The sequence below is a fragment of the Alosa sapidissima genome, chromosome 7 (genome assembly GCF_018492685.1).
Source record: "Alosa sapidissima isolate fAloSap1 chromosome 7, fAloSap1.pri, whole genome shotgun sequence".
Classification (NCBI taxonomy): domain Eukaryota; kingdom Metazoa; phylum Chordata; class Actinopteri; order Clupeiformes; family Clupeidae; genus Alosa; species Alosa sapidissima.
In genome coordinates this window covers 31,083,246-31,100,146 of record NC_055963.1, presented here as the reverse complement: position 1 = coordinate 31,100,146, position 16,901 = coordinate 31,083,246, and the positions used below count along the sequence as shown (strand labels likewise).

Here is a 16,901-nt window from a genome sequence, read left to right as displayed (position 1 = left end):
ATATAATGCCTTGTTTTTGCCTTTTCATTTTTAACTACGTGGCGCTATACATCAAATGAGTGGATATGGGATGGGTTGACATGGCCCCTGGAGGCCATCATACCAAAAATTGGTCATCTGAGGCCCTACGGTTCTCGAGATATTCACAGAAAACGGTGTCCGCCCTACCCTCTTTTTGGGGGTCCAGTCCGGTGGGGGGTGGCGGAAAAACAATGGTTCCATGTCATCCTTGTGGGGCTACATGCCACCACGTTTTGTGCACCCGGTCTTTCAGCGTCCCGGGAATCGTTGAAACAAAATTACTGGGGGGGGGGATCCGGAAGAAAAAAAAACTGCTTCGCTGCGTGTCGGTCATAATAAATGTATTAAAGTCAGAATTGCCTACTCCGCCCCCCTGGAGGCTTGATGAGCAAATTGCAGGGGGCTCATAAGGTACTAAACATCATGTTGTAGGGCTGAATAAGAGGAGAAGCTTACATTAATCTCTTCCACCGTTTCCTCCTCCTTAAGGTGCATTACACAGGCCTACTTATTATGAAACGCCCCTTCAAGATATGCCTTTGGTAAACAACTCCCTATTAGACTATTTGATTTGTCGCCATGGTAACAAGGTCAAGGGGAGGATCCAAGATGGCCAAATAGTGATCCCTTGGCTGGAAGAGGTAGGGTTCATTGATTACAGTGAGAATAACTGCAACCAAGGCAAAATAATAGGTTCAATAAACACAGGTTATATGATTTATGGTGTTATATGGCTACTTTGCAGACACTGTACTATGGTAATCTTTTTGCACAATTCCCTGGAGGCGCCCAGAAAGCGTCTAGGAGCACGCCGGGCCAAACTCTTCTGCCTGGTGTTCTTGGTGTTATCTGCTCCCTCCTGTGTCTTCTGAAGCTGTTCCTTTATTAGATTGGGCTCTGGAGGCTGGATTATGGGCAGGAGGGCTGTGCAGGGCATTGCCTTGTAAACTCTTAGCTGCAGAAGTGACAAAGAAGGAGTATTATAACAGTTAGTTTGACTCACAAAACATAGAGAGAGAGAGAGTATTATTATTAGTAGTAGTTTAAGTATTAGTAGTAAAGTAGTAGTAGTTTAAGAATATATACTCTTTTGATCCCGTGAGGGAAATTTGGTCTCTGCATTTATCCCACACTCAGCACACAGTGTACACACAGTGAGGTGAAGCACACACTAATCCTGGCACAGTGAGCTGCCTGCAACCACAGCGGCGCTCGGGGAGCAGTGAGGGGTTAGGTGCCTTGCTCAAGGGCACTTCAGCTGTGCCTACTGGTCGGGGTTCGAACCGGCAACCCTCTGGTTACAAGTCCGAAGCGCTAGACAGTAGGCCACGGCTGCCCACAAATATTTGTTTGCACCCAGTCAGAGAGAGAGAGAGAGAGAGAATGTGTATGCTGCCCGTGTGTGTGTGTGTGTGTGTGTGATCATGCCTGTGTGTGTATCATGCCTGTGTGTGTGTGTGTCTGTGTGTGTGTGTGTGTGTGTGTGTGTGTGTGTGTGGAAAAAGAGAGAGAAAGTGAGGGTATACACACAATTTTTCATGTTACATGTTACTGTTTCCCTTAATGCGTCAATGTTGTAATTGTTATGCTGTTTTAATTGTGCTTTGGCAAAACTGTACTTACTTACAGTCATGCTAATAAAGCAACCTTGAATTGAATTGAATTGAATTGAATTGAATTGAATTGAGAGAGAGAGAGAGAGAGAGAGAGAGAGAGAATTAGTTCCAACCTAAACATACCGGTATGTGAGTCAGAACAACACTACCACTATAAATGGTGACAGCTCTGAACTACAGTATACCTGCTCACGGCTACTGAAGGAAGATTGTAGATCAGGGGGGCAGGTGGGCAAATGATGCCTGATTTTCTGTCTGTAAGTCTCGCCAAGAATGGAGCTCTTCTGCAAAATAAAGATACAAGGAAGTTTATTGTCACATGCATATAGTTCCTGGAAGTAAGAAATGCAGTGAAATTATGTCTGGTGTCAGCCTATTTGTGCATTTATGGGGGGTGGGGGGTAAAAAGTGCAGTAGAAGAGGGGTTTAGTAGATTAAGTGGCAAGGGCTGCATAAGAAAGGTGGGGGAGGATTGGGATTGGGGGGCACCAACAAGAAGCACCCAAGAGCAACGGGCAAGGAAAAACTCCCTTACCAAGGAAGAAACCTTGGGCAGATCCACGGCTCAAGGGGCTAACCCAACTGCCAGGGGTCTTGGTGTGTGTGTTGGGGGGGTGACAGGGGAGATGGGATAGTGTGCTGTGTATGTGGGGAGAGGGCAATGTGCAAAATGTGTGTTGGAGAAGCTTCCTCATGATCATGACAATGTGCTGTGTATTGTAAATAAATAAATAATAATAAAAAAATACTGTTCTACTTGTCTGACCCAAAGACAGAAATGTTTGTCAACAGAATTCCGTCATTTTTAGCCATTACATCTACACTAGTACATTAGAGTAACCTAAAACATAGAGATCTCACAGTCACTCAAAAATTCATGTCTATGCTCCCTGGCCAATTAAATAAGTGCTGTAGTATAGCCCCCAGGGGAAATTGGTTGTGTGTTCTGAGTAAATTGTTGTTAATAAATGTACTGGTTGTGCACAAAAAAATCAACTAATAGAATTGCTTTAGCAAAATAATATATACAACTCATGTTTCTCACAGAATGACTGTACATGTGAACTGAAACAGCTGCTTTGTCATTTAGAGTGCTTGCGCTTCCATTTCAATTGCTCACATCTACTACCAAACATCATATCTCCGTGTTCCTGAATGGAGACATGTACCAACCTGCTTGCCTTTCATGGCCCACTTCTCCCAGGTCTGTTCGATCTGCTCGTCAGTGTACTTGGCGATGCGCGGGTCAGTGGCCACCAGCTCTTGCAGGTTATCTGCCGCGCTGGACATGGATGCCTGCTGCCGTTGTACAGTGAGGGCGTGCAAAATCCGCCTGGCACAACTACAGACGGGATTGAAAGGAAAATGAGAGATGGCTAAATCAACAAAGATTAGGGGTTATATTTGGCACCATAAGTGGGAATGGGATAACAAGACACAGAGTCACCTTTTGCATTTTCTTTGTTTCAGTAATCTTTCTCATCCAAACTTACTTCCAATGTGGTCTCCTGCCCTGGTTGAGCACCTTCAGTGTCTGAGAGGACCCTAGCCTGCGCAGATCTAGGGGCAGATCCCAGGGGAAAGCATTCGGATGTCCCACGCGCCACGGTGCCTGGCCAAACGTACCTGAAAGGCATCCACCACTACAGTTCAGATCACCATGGGCTCATTCTTTTAATACACATTCAGGTAGTTTCTCAATGAAAAACACTATCGATTGATATGGTGTAAAACAATACTGTAAACTAAATATATTCACAATGTGCATGTCAGAGTTTTTTCTTGTCAGAAACACACACCCACATAGCCTCCAGCAATGGTCCACACACGCACGTTACAGTCAAGGCTTGCCGTGACGATGAGACAGAATCGCTCCACATACTCTAGGCTGACAATGCTCTTCACGTGACAGCGCCAGGAGCTCAGCAGAGGAGGTGGGACCAGGGACACGGTCCATCCATCAATCACCTGCTGTGGTGAAAATGCAAATGTGTTAATGCAAAAGCACACAAATATTTTAGATACGGAAAGTAACAGACCAAAAAAATAGACGAGACGATATGACTATACCACATGAGATAGAGAGGTAGCTATTTAAGAAAGCTCTGACTATCAACAGAATGGTCATTCAAATGAAGTACGTTTAGTACTGATCTTTAAAGCACCCTCACACTCCCACTGCCCCATCTCCCAGCCTTACCTTTGAGGCATCCTGTGTCACTATCCTCCGTGGCCCCTCCAGGTTGCAGTACTTGGGGATAAGACTGGGTAGGTTGATGTCTCCTGGCTGTTGGCATAGGCTCTCCTGCCCTCCTTGCATGCAGTAGCAGTACTTCCCAATGTTCCACAGCTGGGGACAGGAAGAGAGCATAAGGGTCCCCAGTGGAGGACAAGACTTGTTTTTTTTTTTTTCTGTAGTAACTTTACCAATTTTACCAAGATTGACTACACATTTAGAATTATGAAAATAATATCACTGCCCAAACATAAAAAAAAATCATTACCAGCCTGGTAGTTGTCTTGTATGTAGGTGAGAAGTAAACTGTCAAATGCAAATATCCCTGAAGTGATAGTTTGCATATGCTTTACATGTGACCCCCAACTGAGGAATCATCTTCCCAGAAACACCATCCTACACACATGAAAATCCACCATCCCACAGACATAGTATCTGTCTAAGCTCTTTAAGCAGTCTAAGCTCTCTGATCTCAGACTTCCAGACTAGCTCACCATGATGTATCCCTGACTGTCCCCAGTAAGCAGCATCTGGTTGTGCAAATCAGTGGACATGGAGCTGATGGACGTGCTGTCTCCGTGCACGGCTTTAAACTTGCCCAGAAGCCCCCCCTGGTGGTGAATGGACCAGGCGTAGATATAGCCATCAGCAGCACTGGTCAACAAGATGGCAGTGTCAGGACTCCTCTCACGTGTGCCCAAGAAGAGAGCCTGAGGAGTAGGGGACACATCAGCTAGAGGTGGTTGAAGACAACACTGCTGTTTCAAGAGTTCCATTTAGATGAAGCAAGCAAATCAGCAGGAGTGTGTGTGTGTGCGTGTGTGTGTATGTTTGTCATTCAGACTGAATAAGTGAACATGAGACCTTCTCCACAGCAAGCCGAGGTCTCTCCAGCTCCTCCGCACCGATGGGTGCAGGTTTAGCTTTCTTCTCCTTTGATTTTGGTCTTGCTGAGTTAGAGGACATGTTATTCTCCACATCCTCTTTGATTTCCTGTTAGTTACAAAAACAAGTGTAGTTGAAGTAAAACATCCTAATAATTGCCTTATTATGTAGGCAAGGGATTTTTTATGAAAGAAAGATTGTAAGTAAATCTTCTGATAGGCAAAGATATCACACTGAAGGACCAAAGTGGACACTTTATATCAATGTTAACTTTGCTAACATTTAAAGTTTGTTAATGTTAACTTTAACTTTTAGCAGATAAGGCATACACATTAGGCATAAATGAGGGTTGAAAGACTCAGGATATGAGTATGACATCTACACATGAGGGCCTGGGTCATCTCATCACTGACTTGTGTGACCTCAGTCTGTTTGCTGCTTGTCCAATTTGCCTGGGGAGACGAGGTGTGGGAATGAGTCTCATTGTGGCCCTCAGGACCTTCTGTTTCATCCTCATCTTCATCAGACGTCCTGCTCAGTACTGATGAGCAGGACTCCGAGTCCTTACAGGCCTCAAGGCTCTGGCTCAGGTCAATCACCTGCAGACACAGTGGCAGAGAACTGAAGTCAGATCCAAAGAAGACAGAGGTTGTAGAACCTGCAGCTCAATCTGTATTAATCCCACACAGATCAAGTAGTCATTACACACAGTCAATGGATACTTATGTTGTCCTGTAAAGGATCTGGTCACAAATGTCTGCTGTAAAATGTAATCTATTGTAAGTATTTTTTAAATAATATATCAATGGTATGGGCGGGGATAAGAGGCAGTTGGTGAGTTAAAAATGGCGCCTGGAATCAGTGTTGACTGCTCACCCGATTTGGCATGAGTGGTCGAGGGCTCTCAAAGGCATTGAACCGAAAGAAGGCTCGGCCCGAGTCAATGTTCCATACGATGATGTCACCACTGTAGGAGGCAGTGACCAGCATCTTGTTGCCGTGGGCGTGCATGGAGAAGATGTCCTCAGTGTGATACTGGTTCCACACGCGGCACTCCATCTCCATGTCCTCTTTTACATCTCTGAAGAAGGTGATCATTCATTAGAGCTGTTTCCCTATGTGAACAATATCTTACACCCAAGAAGTGAATTAGGTTACAACTTTTCACTCCCCTATCCCACTCTTGCTAAGTTTCGTTTGTATCAGATCAGCCCAAACCATAATGTGGTTGTATGACACTGTTTTTAACCCAAGAGGGGTTCTAAAGGCTAAAGATTAGTAAGAGTGCCCCATATGTCAAAAGGGTATACACTAATTAGCAACATATTGTCCTAGTATAGTATTTTTAACAGATAGTTAGCAGTGAAGGAAATGATGGTTTTATCTGAAATATGATAGTGTGAAATATTTTACCAGGACTTTTTAAAGGAGGCAGAAAGAACACATTTACTCACAAATACCACATGACTTTCTTGCTCCACCCAGACACATAGATCCTTTGGTTTATGTATAGGATCCCTGTCACCTGGGATGATCATAAGAGAGACCAGGCACATTGTAAAACTAAATTGTCCATAATATCCAACTACATTACTGCCTTTCTATTGTTAGTAGAAATGTATTTTAATTTATAAATATCACATTTGAACAAGTGGTATTGTTTTTCAAACAGCAACATTATGTTTATGTTTCTTGAAATAATGATTAATGATGTTATGATAATTGATTATTAAATTAATGATGTCCAATTTTTCACAGGTGAGAGTAGTCATATAGATTTTTAAGGTGTGGTGATGCTTCCAGGCAGTTCATAGTATGATTAGTTTCAAGGGAAACATGAGAAAATGTTGTTAATTACAGACACTTAAAAAACACACACAAAAAACATGCATAAATTGTGAATGATAGCCATAATGAAATATCTAAAAATGCCAGAGAAATACAACACAATAAATGAGAGCTGTGTTGGGAACAAACAAATATCCACAAGTATTGATTTTAAGAATAGAAAATCTCCTCCATGACCAACAGAGTTTTCCAGTATACATAAAGAAGAAACTTGATATCAATAGAGATGGCTCCATGTTGTAGTGTGTGGGACTACTTGTGGTGTAGGACCTCATTTTCTTCCAGCAATGGGAGTGTGAGCAACAGGGCTCCGTTGTTGAAGTTCCACAGACGGATCATTCCGTCTTTAGATCCAGTGATGAGGCGTCTCTTGGGCCCATCAAACGACATGGCGGTCACCTCTACAGCTTTTTCTGGGGATGTCTGGAACTGCATAACCTTGTCACCGGTCAGGATATCCCACACACTAACCACACCATTATGACACCCGCTCACCACCTACACAGAAGAAGGGGTCAGTGGTTATTACCTGTAATCTAATCATTACATGTAATCACCTCTATACAGTGAGTTAGAAAACAGTCTGAGTTTATACAACCTTTTTTAAATAAATAATTTCTGCTGTACCTCAGACATCAAACAAGGGTCAGAAAAATACCCCATCATCCTCAACTACTTCATGTGTCATGTCCATTACATTCCCCTTACCAAGAGACCAGTATTACTGCCACTTTTGTTGATGATTCAGCATTACCCTGGATTACTGAAATTCTGTTGCACTTGTGAAAAATCTTATGGGCCACATTATTAGAGGCTCTGACCTGTTTGAAGTTGCAGTTGTAAAGCGCAGTACATAGAGAATTCTCATGGGACGTCTTCAACTTATCAAGACTGTCCACGTCATCAACCACTCCATGAAGAACCCCTATCTGTGTGAAGCCATGAAGACACATTTACATTTATTAATTTATCCAAGGTGACTTACAAAAAGGAGGAATAAAATTCAAGCTATAACACTTAGGTAGCAATTAATACTACATCAATCAATACAATAGGCTACCTATCTACTGAGTATACTCTGCATCTATTTGAACAATACACAGGTTTCCAGTTTACCAACAAAACTAGATTCGCGCACAGCCGTGGGGCAGAAGACGCTTGATGTCCGTCCACAACGTTATAAACTTAACCTAAATAGTCGGCTGCTGTAAGCTACAATCTGAATTTTTTGTATACCCCTGTTGTCTCAATGATAATAACATCTCATTTCAGACTATATTTCAGAGTTTGAAGTTCATTTGCATTATTAATATAACATCGTATTTTGTCTTTTTTGGCAAAGACATGCATTCCGTTAGGGATACTGAACATATTGAACATTCTCTAACCATCATGATTTCGAATTGGTGCAATTTTCAGCACAAAAACTCATTTTATTATTTTCATGGAGAGCACTGCTCTATGCTGTTCTATGGTGCTTTCTGCCTCTTAGTTGCGCACGCATGTTTTCGTGACGTTGCATAGAAATCCATGTATAGGTCCGCTTAATACACTAATGTGAGGTCCTATATTTTGTACACAAAAGAACCTGCTCAAGACACAGGTCATGCGACAACACATTGTCATAATGATTAGTAATGTCACGTTGCACTTTGACCCACCACAAAGGTGCCCATCACTAGCGTGTGTTTGTCCGGGTTGTAATGCATGCTGTAGATGGGGAACCGGCCCATGGGCATGTTCCTGGAGTGGATGTTTTGTAGGCAGGCACAGTCCTGCAGGTCCCACACACGAACATTCTGGGGACAGACAAAAAAGGAACAAAAAGAACATCAAGATCTGTGTGTGTGATCCGATGATCTATCAAATGATATTTCACAATTCCAAATAGAGGGGTAACAGCCTGCTTTTTACAGTGGACAAGCCTAAAAGCAAGAGTCACACAATTATTTGACATGGCAAAATGGAATAAGATCTTAATATCTTAAGGACCATAAGAACCTCTTCTTTGTTGATCATGTTTTTCCCCCTCATCATTCTCATTATTCCTTAAGTGGCAACAGCTATTCTGATCAAAGATTTTAGAGTGCTTGAGAGAATGGAATAGAATGTACCATATGTAATCAGATGAAAATCATTCAAAAAGGTTTAAAAAAAAAAAAAAAAAAAAAACCTGACCATTAAACCCACCTACAGACAGTTTTTTTGTCATTCGGAATAGCTGTTGCTGCTTTACATTTCCTTGAGAAGCTACAGCAGGCAACCGCAAACATGGTTGTTCAATCGGAATAAGAATGGGATACACCACCCTTTCAATCTGATTAAAATTCTAATTGGATCAGACCAAGGTGTTTAAATGTGTCATTTTTATTCCGATTGAGCCATTATTCCAATTCTAATCGGAATAAAAGTGTCCTCTACTGTGATGCAGTATGCAGTGAGTGAGTGGAAGTAATGCAGTGAAGTTATTGAGGTTTTTCCATTTTTAGGTATCCTAAGGACATTTAGTGAACATTTCTGGATGAAAACATTAAATTTAGGTAGTGGCAAATGTTTTATTGGCATATTTCTAAAATGGCCGGCAAAAGAGTCAGATGGACAATAACAATAGCCTATCTCTGCACCGAATGGGTCAATTTTGATGGTTTTGCTATCAAATCATAGATATTTTGGGATGCTGAGTCCATTTCTGGGGTGAATAAAGAGGTTGGGGGTCAAATTCATATTGTAATGGTCAAGGTGATGGTAATTTCAAGCCCAAAAATGAACAAAAAACAAATTAACAAATAACAGTGGTCAGAGTTTGTTATTCACTTGCTATCTACATATCTAGCATTAAGATGAAAAATAAATAATTGTGGTATAATTTGGAATCAGACCTTGTCTTTGGAAATGCTGATGATTTTGTTGATTTGGCCATTGACAGAGATAAAAGTGACCGCAGTGGAGTGACCCTTCATCTGGCTCGTGGCACAGTTGGTGACATAGGGATTCCACACCCTCACAATCCGGTCAAATCCTCCAGTCACTGCAGGAAAGGGACAGTTACATCTGGCAAAGTCACTCTCCATATCCTCAATGCTAATTTACTGAATCACTTACTGTATGTTTATGTTCATGGTATTTGGCAGACACTTTTGTCCAAAGCAACTTACAGTATATGAAGACTACATTAGTTAAAATGAATAGTTTCAAATAGAGCTAAAAAGCCTACATTAAGCATGATAATACTAGTAATAATAACAATACTATTAATAATCATAACAATATCAAATATCATCAATGAAAATAATATGTCCATGTATGTGCCATGAGGATGAAAAGCGGTATGAAAAATGTGAAAAAGAATTTCCCTAAGGGGAAAACTAATAAACTAACTAACTAACTAACTAACTAAGTTCCCATATTATCAAAAACCATAATCATACAAATCAGAACTCTAAGTTCACTTACCTATGATGTTAAACTCTGCAGAGTAATCAAAACACAGTATCCCTTTCCTTAGCTGAAAGGCAGAGTTACTGAGAAGGAAAAAACACAAGGAAGTACAACTAAGAGTGTGTCAATATCACATTTTAATGAACTTAACCTAATTTAAGTGTGCAGAAAGTGGCATTTAATAAAAGTTCATAGTACATATCTCAATGGCATTTCTTTGAAGCTACTATGTGTCACATAACAGTGTTGTGACTACTTCATTCAGGGCAGACAAGACTGTCTTTATGACAGAAACAAGAGACAACACATACAAGTCAACTATAGATTTGTGTCTTTATGTTTGTTGTACAAGCAACACACAATTGCACTGATTACAGGGGGCTGGTTAATGAGTGAGCCAGTCACAAGCACACCAATTCCACTGGGTGTTATGTGGCAGGTGGTGAGGGGAAGAGAAGGAGTGAGGAGACCTACTTGACTTTGGCCTTGTGTGAGTGGGGAATGCTGGTCAGCACCATGGCAGTTTGGTCGGACGTACAGCAGGTGGCAACAGCGTTCAGCTCCGGCAGGAAGCGGATCTGATGGCACCATGTGTTGTGCAAGGTCTAAGAGAGAGGAACAGAGAGAGAGAGAGAGAGAGAGAGAGAGAGAGAGAGAGGTAAATGGGACGTTGGAAGACAGTGAAAGCATTGTGCAGAAATTGTTAGGATATATAGAAATGAAAGACAGTTATGGAGGCACACAAAGACACAGGGAGACACAACCGTCTCTCTCTCTCTGCTTATCTGCCAACACATGTCCATAAAATACACGTATAATTCTCACAGAAGAGATGAAATGCACTGCTGAGGAACTTTCATTCAAGAATAATAGAATGAACCTCATTTACAGAAAGACCGGTAGCTCCCTCACCACTTTAAAGCACAGGTAATAATTGGAGGTGTTCTTAAACAGTGCTGGGACAGCCAGGCGAGTTCTGCCCCCTAAAATAATCAAGAACACAAGAAACACATTTACAGTTGTATGGAGAGTTTTATACACAAACATATGCGTACATAAGCAAATATATACATACACAAATGAATGCTTACTTACAACATATAGCAAGTACCTGGTTTTATAGATTTAATGGCACCGCTATTGAAAAGCCCATTTTGTACCACATTGTGTGAGATAAACACAGAGATGGCGCCATCCACATCTCCTGCGCAGAACACCCCTTTGGTTCCATCGGACCTGAAGGGCAGACATGACCCAAGACAACAATGAAAGATGGCACACTGTCCACTACAGCCCCAAGGGTTCGAGCTAGAATAAGGCAGAAATCCTCAGCAATTATTTTTCTACATGGGAGATGGAATTCACAGTACAATGTAATACTGTATTACTGTGATGCTCTATAGACACCATTCCACTTTTTTGGAACCACACAACCTACCAGTAGTCCATGACCGCCACGTATCCCTCTAGGCCAGTGAGTGAGAACACAAGGTCACATTTGTTGGCGCTGATGTCAAAGAATTCTGAAAAACACACACACACACACACACACACACACACACACACACAGAATTATGAGGGTTCTTCAAATCATGCTCCAGAGCCCCCTGGCTAAATACTTCATGCAAATGCAAATGATGCATACGGTCAGTTGCACACACACCCACGTCTCGTCCAGTGGTGGCCAGGGCCAGTAGATTCAAGTTGCTGAGGCAGATCATGTCAGTCACCCAGATCTGCTGGGGATGAGAAGTAAGCTGAGTGTGCTTCAGTTGGTCCAACTGAGAGAAACAGAGAGAGAGAGAGTCTTTCCCATGTTTCATACAGTACTCAAACGTTCCGTTAGTAAGAAGTTGCCTGGGAGCTTCAACAACAGTGTGCAGGTCTCTACCCTTCATTTAACTCATACAGTTCACAACAAATGCATTTCCAGAAAAATCCATCAAAAGACTACAATTTAGCACACAGAAGCTGATGACCAAGTCACACACACACTCAAAATATGACTATACACTTTCCTCCTCATAATGCACCATTTTACATTTACTGTACATTACATTTGGCTGACGCATTTTTAACCAAAGCGACTAACAACATGGTAACAGTTAAGTTTTAAAACAATTCTCTCAACAATTTTAGGACAATTTAAAAACAGTAGAGTACAGTAAGAATAAGTGCATCAGTGAGTGCTGTTTTTAAACAGTTGAGTGTTGGTAAGTGCTAGGATCAGCAAGACTTGTTGTAAGTGGTGCCCGACTATTCTATTTGACTTAATAACATTTGTTTGAATAGGAGTGCCACTTAAATTAATTTGATCACATACATTGGGCAGCTTAGATCAAAGGATGTTATCTTAGGGCTGAGCTACACCAGGCGCGTAACTGAAGTGTTCCGTTCGCGTTGTGTCTGCTGCAACAATTAGCTTCCATTATAATCAATGGAAGTAGTTAAACCAGACGTGACAGTGGGGTGTACGTTCGAAAAAAATAGACCATTCATCTAAAATGGATTTTACGCGTCGCGAACGGAACGCTTCAGTTACGCGCCTGGTGTTAGCTCATATGTTAAATTGTTGATTCAGTGGAGCTTAATGTGTTTATGCAGCTGATGCCCATGTGCCAGCCGCACCCCGCCACTGATCTCTGAACAGCTAAGAGACCAGACAATCGTAGCCTTTGGCAGCCTGCTAGTGGCAAAATGACAGTGGGGAGCAGTAGCAGCAACGAGCGCAGCCCCGTCCGTCACAAGCAAAAAAAACAGGTGACTGTCGGGCAAGGATGGGGTGGGAGGGGATGCAGCATCGTGAGGTGAACGCTGAGAGAAGCTGAGCATTTGGATTGATATAGTGTTTCAAACTGGTTTTACTGGGAGCCATTCAGTAGTGTCTTCCTCTAAGTGGGTCACACACATCTTCTTTTGGACTGTTATATATGACACAGCCATAAAAAAATAGGCAAAATTACAGACACACAACCAGACACACACATAGGGGACTGACATTGATGGTGCGGGTGAGCTTGAAGCGCTCGCTCCAGTAGTTGAGAATGCCATCACGGCTTACGGTCAGGTAGCGGCCCAGCTGCATGCGGGTCTTTGGCGCATTACCGCCCTTCTTGTCGGCCTGCAGGGACTGAAACGGATGAAACTGGATCCGCACAATGGGCTCACAATGGGCTCTGCGGACAAACACAAACAGCTTACAGAGGGCACTGAGGATGCACATATCTACAAATACACAGTTTACAGTGGGCACTGAGGATGCACACAAACACAAATAATTACTCAAAAGATCTAATTTCACAACCATGTTGACACGTAATGTGCTGTGTGTATTTCAGTGTGTCCAAATGTTCCTGTGGTGAGAGACTCTGCCCAGAGGGTCACGTGCTGCTGGTGCCGAGATCTGATCTGTATTCACAGCGCGTCCTGCCTCAGACAGACAGCTTCCTCAAACGCTGACTGCAGTCTGCAGCCGCTACTGAGCCATTAAGTGCACAGTCAGGGTATGTGTCATCTTTGGCTGGGAAGGACTGTGGTGTTATACACACGCGCACACACACACACGTCTACATACAGACAGGTCACAGCCATGGAAAATGAGGGCAGTGAATCATTATCACTGACAGAGAGCAAAGCGTCTGTGACACATATGGACAAAAGCGAACAGATATCTCTTTGTACAAGACAGAAATATCCTCAGGAACCTCATACGCATGGTAGCATTCAGATATAGCTGAAGTGTGACTAAAGAGGTATGGATTCAGATGATAGTTTAAAACGATTCATATCAAGGATAGGATAGGATAGGCAAGGATATTTTATTTACTCTAAACAGGAAGTAAAACTGAAGAGGGAAGTGAATTTAAGATTAAAGCAAAAACAGGATCAGAGAGGTTAGTCAGAAAGAGTGGAAGTTATTAATGACAGAGAGAGACAGAGGGGAGACGGCTAGGGTAATGAGTCTGCGACCAGGAAATCCATAAAGCCTATCTCATCTCTCCAGGCAAGAACCTACAGGTCTCCAGACAAGGATAACGATGAGAGAACTCCGCCTGCCATTCTCTCTTCCCCACCCTCCATCAATCTGTCCAGCCATCCACCATTCCACCACGCCTCTCTAGGCCTCCACTCTTCCCTGTTTCCTTTCAATGTATCTCTTTATCCGTGTGTTCAATAATATAAATCCCACATTATTATCAGCACGTCTAGCACAGCACCTCCCCAGCAGAAAGGACACTCACACAGGGACCACCTTCAGAGGCTTGGGGAAGTAGAGGGGTCTGTTCTGCTTCTGTAGGGAGTCTTTCTCTCGGTACTCCAGCAACATGTAGTTCAGGTACTCATCCTAAGGTGACACAAAAGCACTGTTATCATGATTTTTAACTTGTTAAAAATACAAAGGCTGTTGCACTGCAATTATACAGCAACATTAACTGTTCAATATATTTTACTATACTAGACTTTATTGCCAAATATTGAATAGACGGTAGTCCATGTGTCTGATACTGATAAGCCATTTCAGCAAGTTTCAAAATCGCTGCACATTTTTGCAACTAAAGATAGAGAGACTACAGATTTTGTACCGGTAAATAAGAACTATATTGTATTGTTGAGAATAGTAACAGGGAAGCTAGTCTTTCTGTGTGATGAACAAATTAAAGTCTCATTAAAATTAGATGAGTGCCTGTAAGATCAGATAATCAACAATTGTACATCATTCTCTTAAAAGCTATGCTGTTATATTCTGCTGTTTGTCTGACTGATGCCTTTTCAAAGAAATGCTGTGGGTTTGCATTTCTTTACCAAGTGAATCCCTTCATTTCTTTTGGAAAACCCCCGCTCTCTTATCAGAGAGCCCAGTCTCTCTGATCTATGGCTCTGTCTAATAAAGGGGGTGGGTGAAGGCATTAGCGCTGGCCTGTCATAAATAATGAATGTGGGGGGCAGCTGGCCATTTGACTCATTCTCTGCTCTCTGTGACCTGGGGGGTGGGTGCACGTGCCGATGTTCTATGACATGCATAGCCAGGCGTGGATACACCCCTAGCCCTCTCTCTCTCTCTCTCTCTCACACATGCTGCCAATCACAAAGCTTACATCTTTAATTCAACTTTGACTTTATTTACAACAAACAGGGAAGGAATAATTAACAGAAAGGGGGGGGGGGGGGGGGTAGGTTATTCATAAGGTTATTTATTAATGTCTGAATGTTACATTAACAACATAGCCATTGTTAACAGTGCAAAAAGGGGACTCAAAGGGGGACTGATATTTGAAACATATGAAACACATGGAACATTTTGGAAACGCATGAAAACAAGCCCGTATATGAAAGGAATAAACTCAGTGAGAGAGAGACAAGGAGAAAGAGAGCCTGCAGTGATATGTAAAATATGTGAGAACAGTTGATGTTATTGAAACAAGACACCCACCCAATCTACACTGCCATCACAGTTTGTGTCCACTTTCATGAAGATGATGTCCACGTCTTCATCCTCAACTTTACCCATGATCTTCTTCATTGCCTCTCGGAATTCCTCCATATCCAGACCTGATAGAATATAAACAATGCAACATGGATCGAAAGCAAGACACACCAGGAGAGGGATAGAAATAGCAAGAGAAAAAGCAAGGGCAAGGGAACGAGATGGAACCAATGGTCAGAAAATGGAAGATAATGAGAACCCTAAGTTTGTTAGACAGGTCTCATTATGCTCTCCTTTTTTCTTTAGGCCCCTTTGCCTGAAAAAATGATATTAATTCAATATTTCAAAAAGAAAAAAACACTGTGGTTTCTGGGAGACTATGACAGAATAAGAGCACTCGTATATGTATGTATGTATGTATGTCGTGGGGGTTTGACTGGCCTCCTCCTCCGTCTGTGTCGGCCTCATGGAACATGGCCTCAATGCGACGGAGGTGCTCGTTGTTGATCTGCTCCTCCACGCGGCCCTGACCCCGCTTCTCGCCCTCGTCCGATGACTCGCTGGCATGCTGCTGCGGAGGACAGAATGTGACAGGGAGGAGACAAGCGGCACCTAAATGTTTCGTCTCCGCAGTTCAATTCACGTCATGAGACACACCCACTTGCTAAGCATCCCCATCAGATAAGATAAACCGTTTTTACAGTCAAAGTACCTGAGCTCCATTGTTTTTATGCCGAACTCCATCTGTTGAAGAACTGATATCAGACATGGAAAGTCAGTGGTAACAAGACATTTCCCTCAGCTGTAAATAATATACTTTATTGCCACACAACAACATTGGTGGTAATTGTTGTTACAGAAAGTAGATCAATCCAATAAGGGAGAACAGAAAGAAAAACTAAATAAATAAAGTTGAAGTCAGTTTTGTAGTGTTGGTAATAAAGATAAGTCTAAGTGCCTAACAGCATGACGATGCATATTTACGGCTTGAGACAAAAGGCCTATGAATAATAAATGACTCACCAAGTCTCCGTGTTAGAGATGTCATTTATCGAAACACTTCCCATGATCTCTAAGGCCTCAGATTACTGCCTTTGAAGGAATATGACAGGCTCAAAGTAGGATAGAATGAACCAATTCCAGAATGTTTTACACATAGATGAGGTCACTGAGGAAGATCATGGTTTGTGACAACTCAACTGGAAGTCATTGAACAGAGGAACATTCCATTTCTCCATTCTATTCCAGTTTTGAGAACCATGTTTCAGAACATGTTAGGAATAAGGAGGAATTATAGGAACCCTAAAAAATAATATTTTAACACATCTAACCAACATTTAAATTTGCCATTTGTTCAACAACTGACTCTGCATTTGCAAAACTCCCATTCAGCTTAGGAAAATCTGACTGTTTTTAAAGACCAATCACACAA

The 16,901-nt window shown here is 42.2% G+C and overlaps 1 protein-coding gene across 4 annotated transcripts; it reads right to left on the bottom strand.

The window, feature by feature from the left end:
• Positions 1-711: 711 nt before the first annotated feature.
• Positions 712-16,842, bottom strand: LOC121714189 (WD repeat-containing protein on Y chromosome-like). 4 transcript variants are annotated; one of them, XM_042099406.1, is made up of 27 exons: positions 16,493-16,842; positions 16,182-16,224; positions 15,911-16,040; positions 15,476-15,594; positions 14,286-14,389; positions 13,043-13,220; positions 11,708-11,825; positions 11,483-11,567; positions 11,156-11,280; positions 10,957-11,027; positions 10,519-10,649; positions 10,060-10,127; positions 9,486-9,634; positions 8,268-8,405; positions 7,428-7,535; positions 6,877-7,104; positions 6,213-6,283; positions 5,635-5,839; positions 5,172-5,357; positions 4,738-4,866; positions 4,368-4,583; positions 3,838-3,987; positions 3,437-3,608; positions 3,131-3,263; positions 2,811-2,979; positions 1,823-1,921; positions 712-976 (listed from the first exon to the last, which is right to left on the bottom strand). In XM_042099406.1, the coding sequence occupies exons 1-27, from the start codon at positions 16,534-16,536 to the stop codon at positions 740-742; spliced, it is 3,606 nt and encodes a 1,201-aa protein (XP_041955340.1). In that variant the 5' UTR covers positions 16,537-16,842; the 3' UTR covers positions 712-739. The 4 variants fall into 4 exon arrangements, with proteins under 4 accessions (XP_041955340.1, XP_041955341.1, XP_041955343.1 ...); XM_042099407.1 differs by having other exon boundaries at positions 3,437-3,605; XM_042099409.1 differs by having other exon boundaries at positions 5,181-5,357.
• Positions 16,843-16,901: the final 59 nt, after the last annotated feature.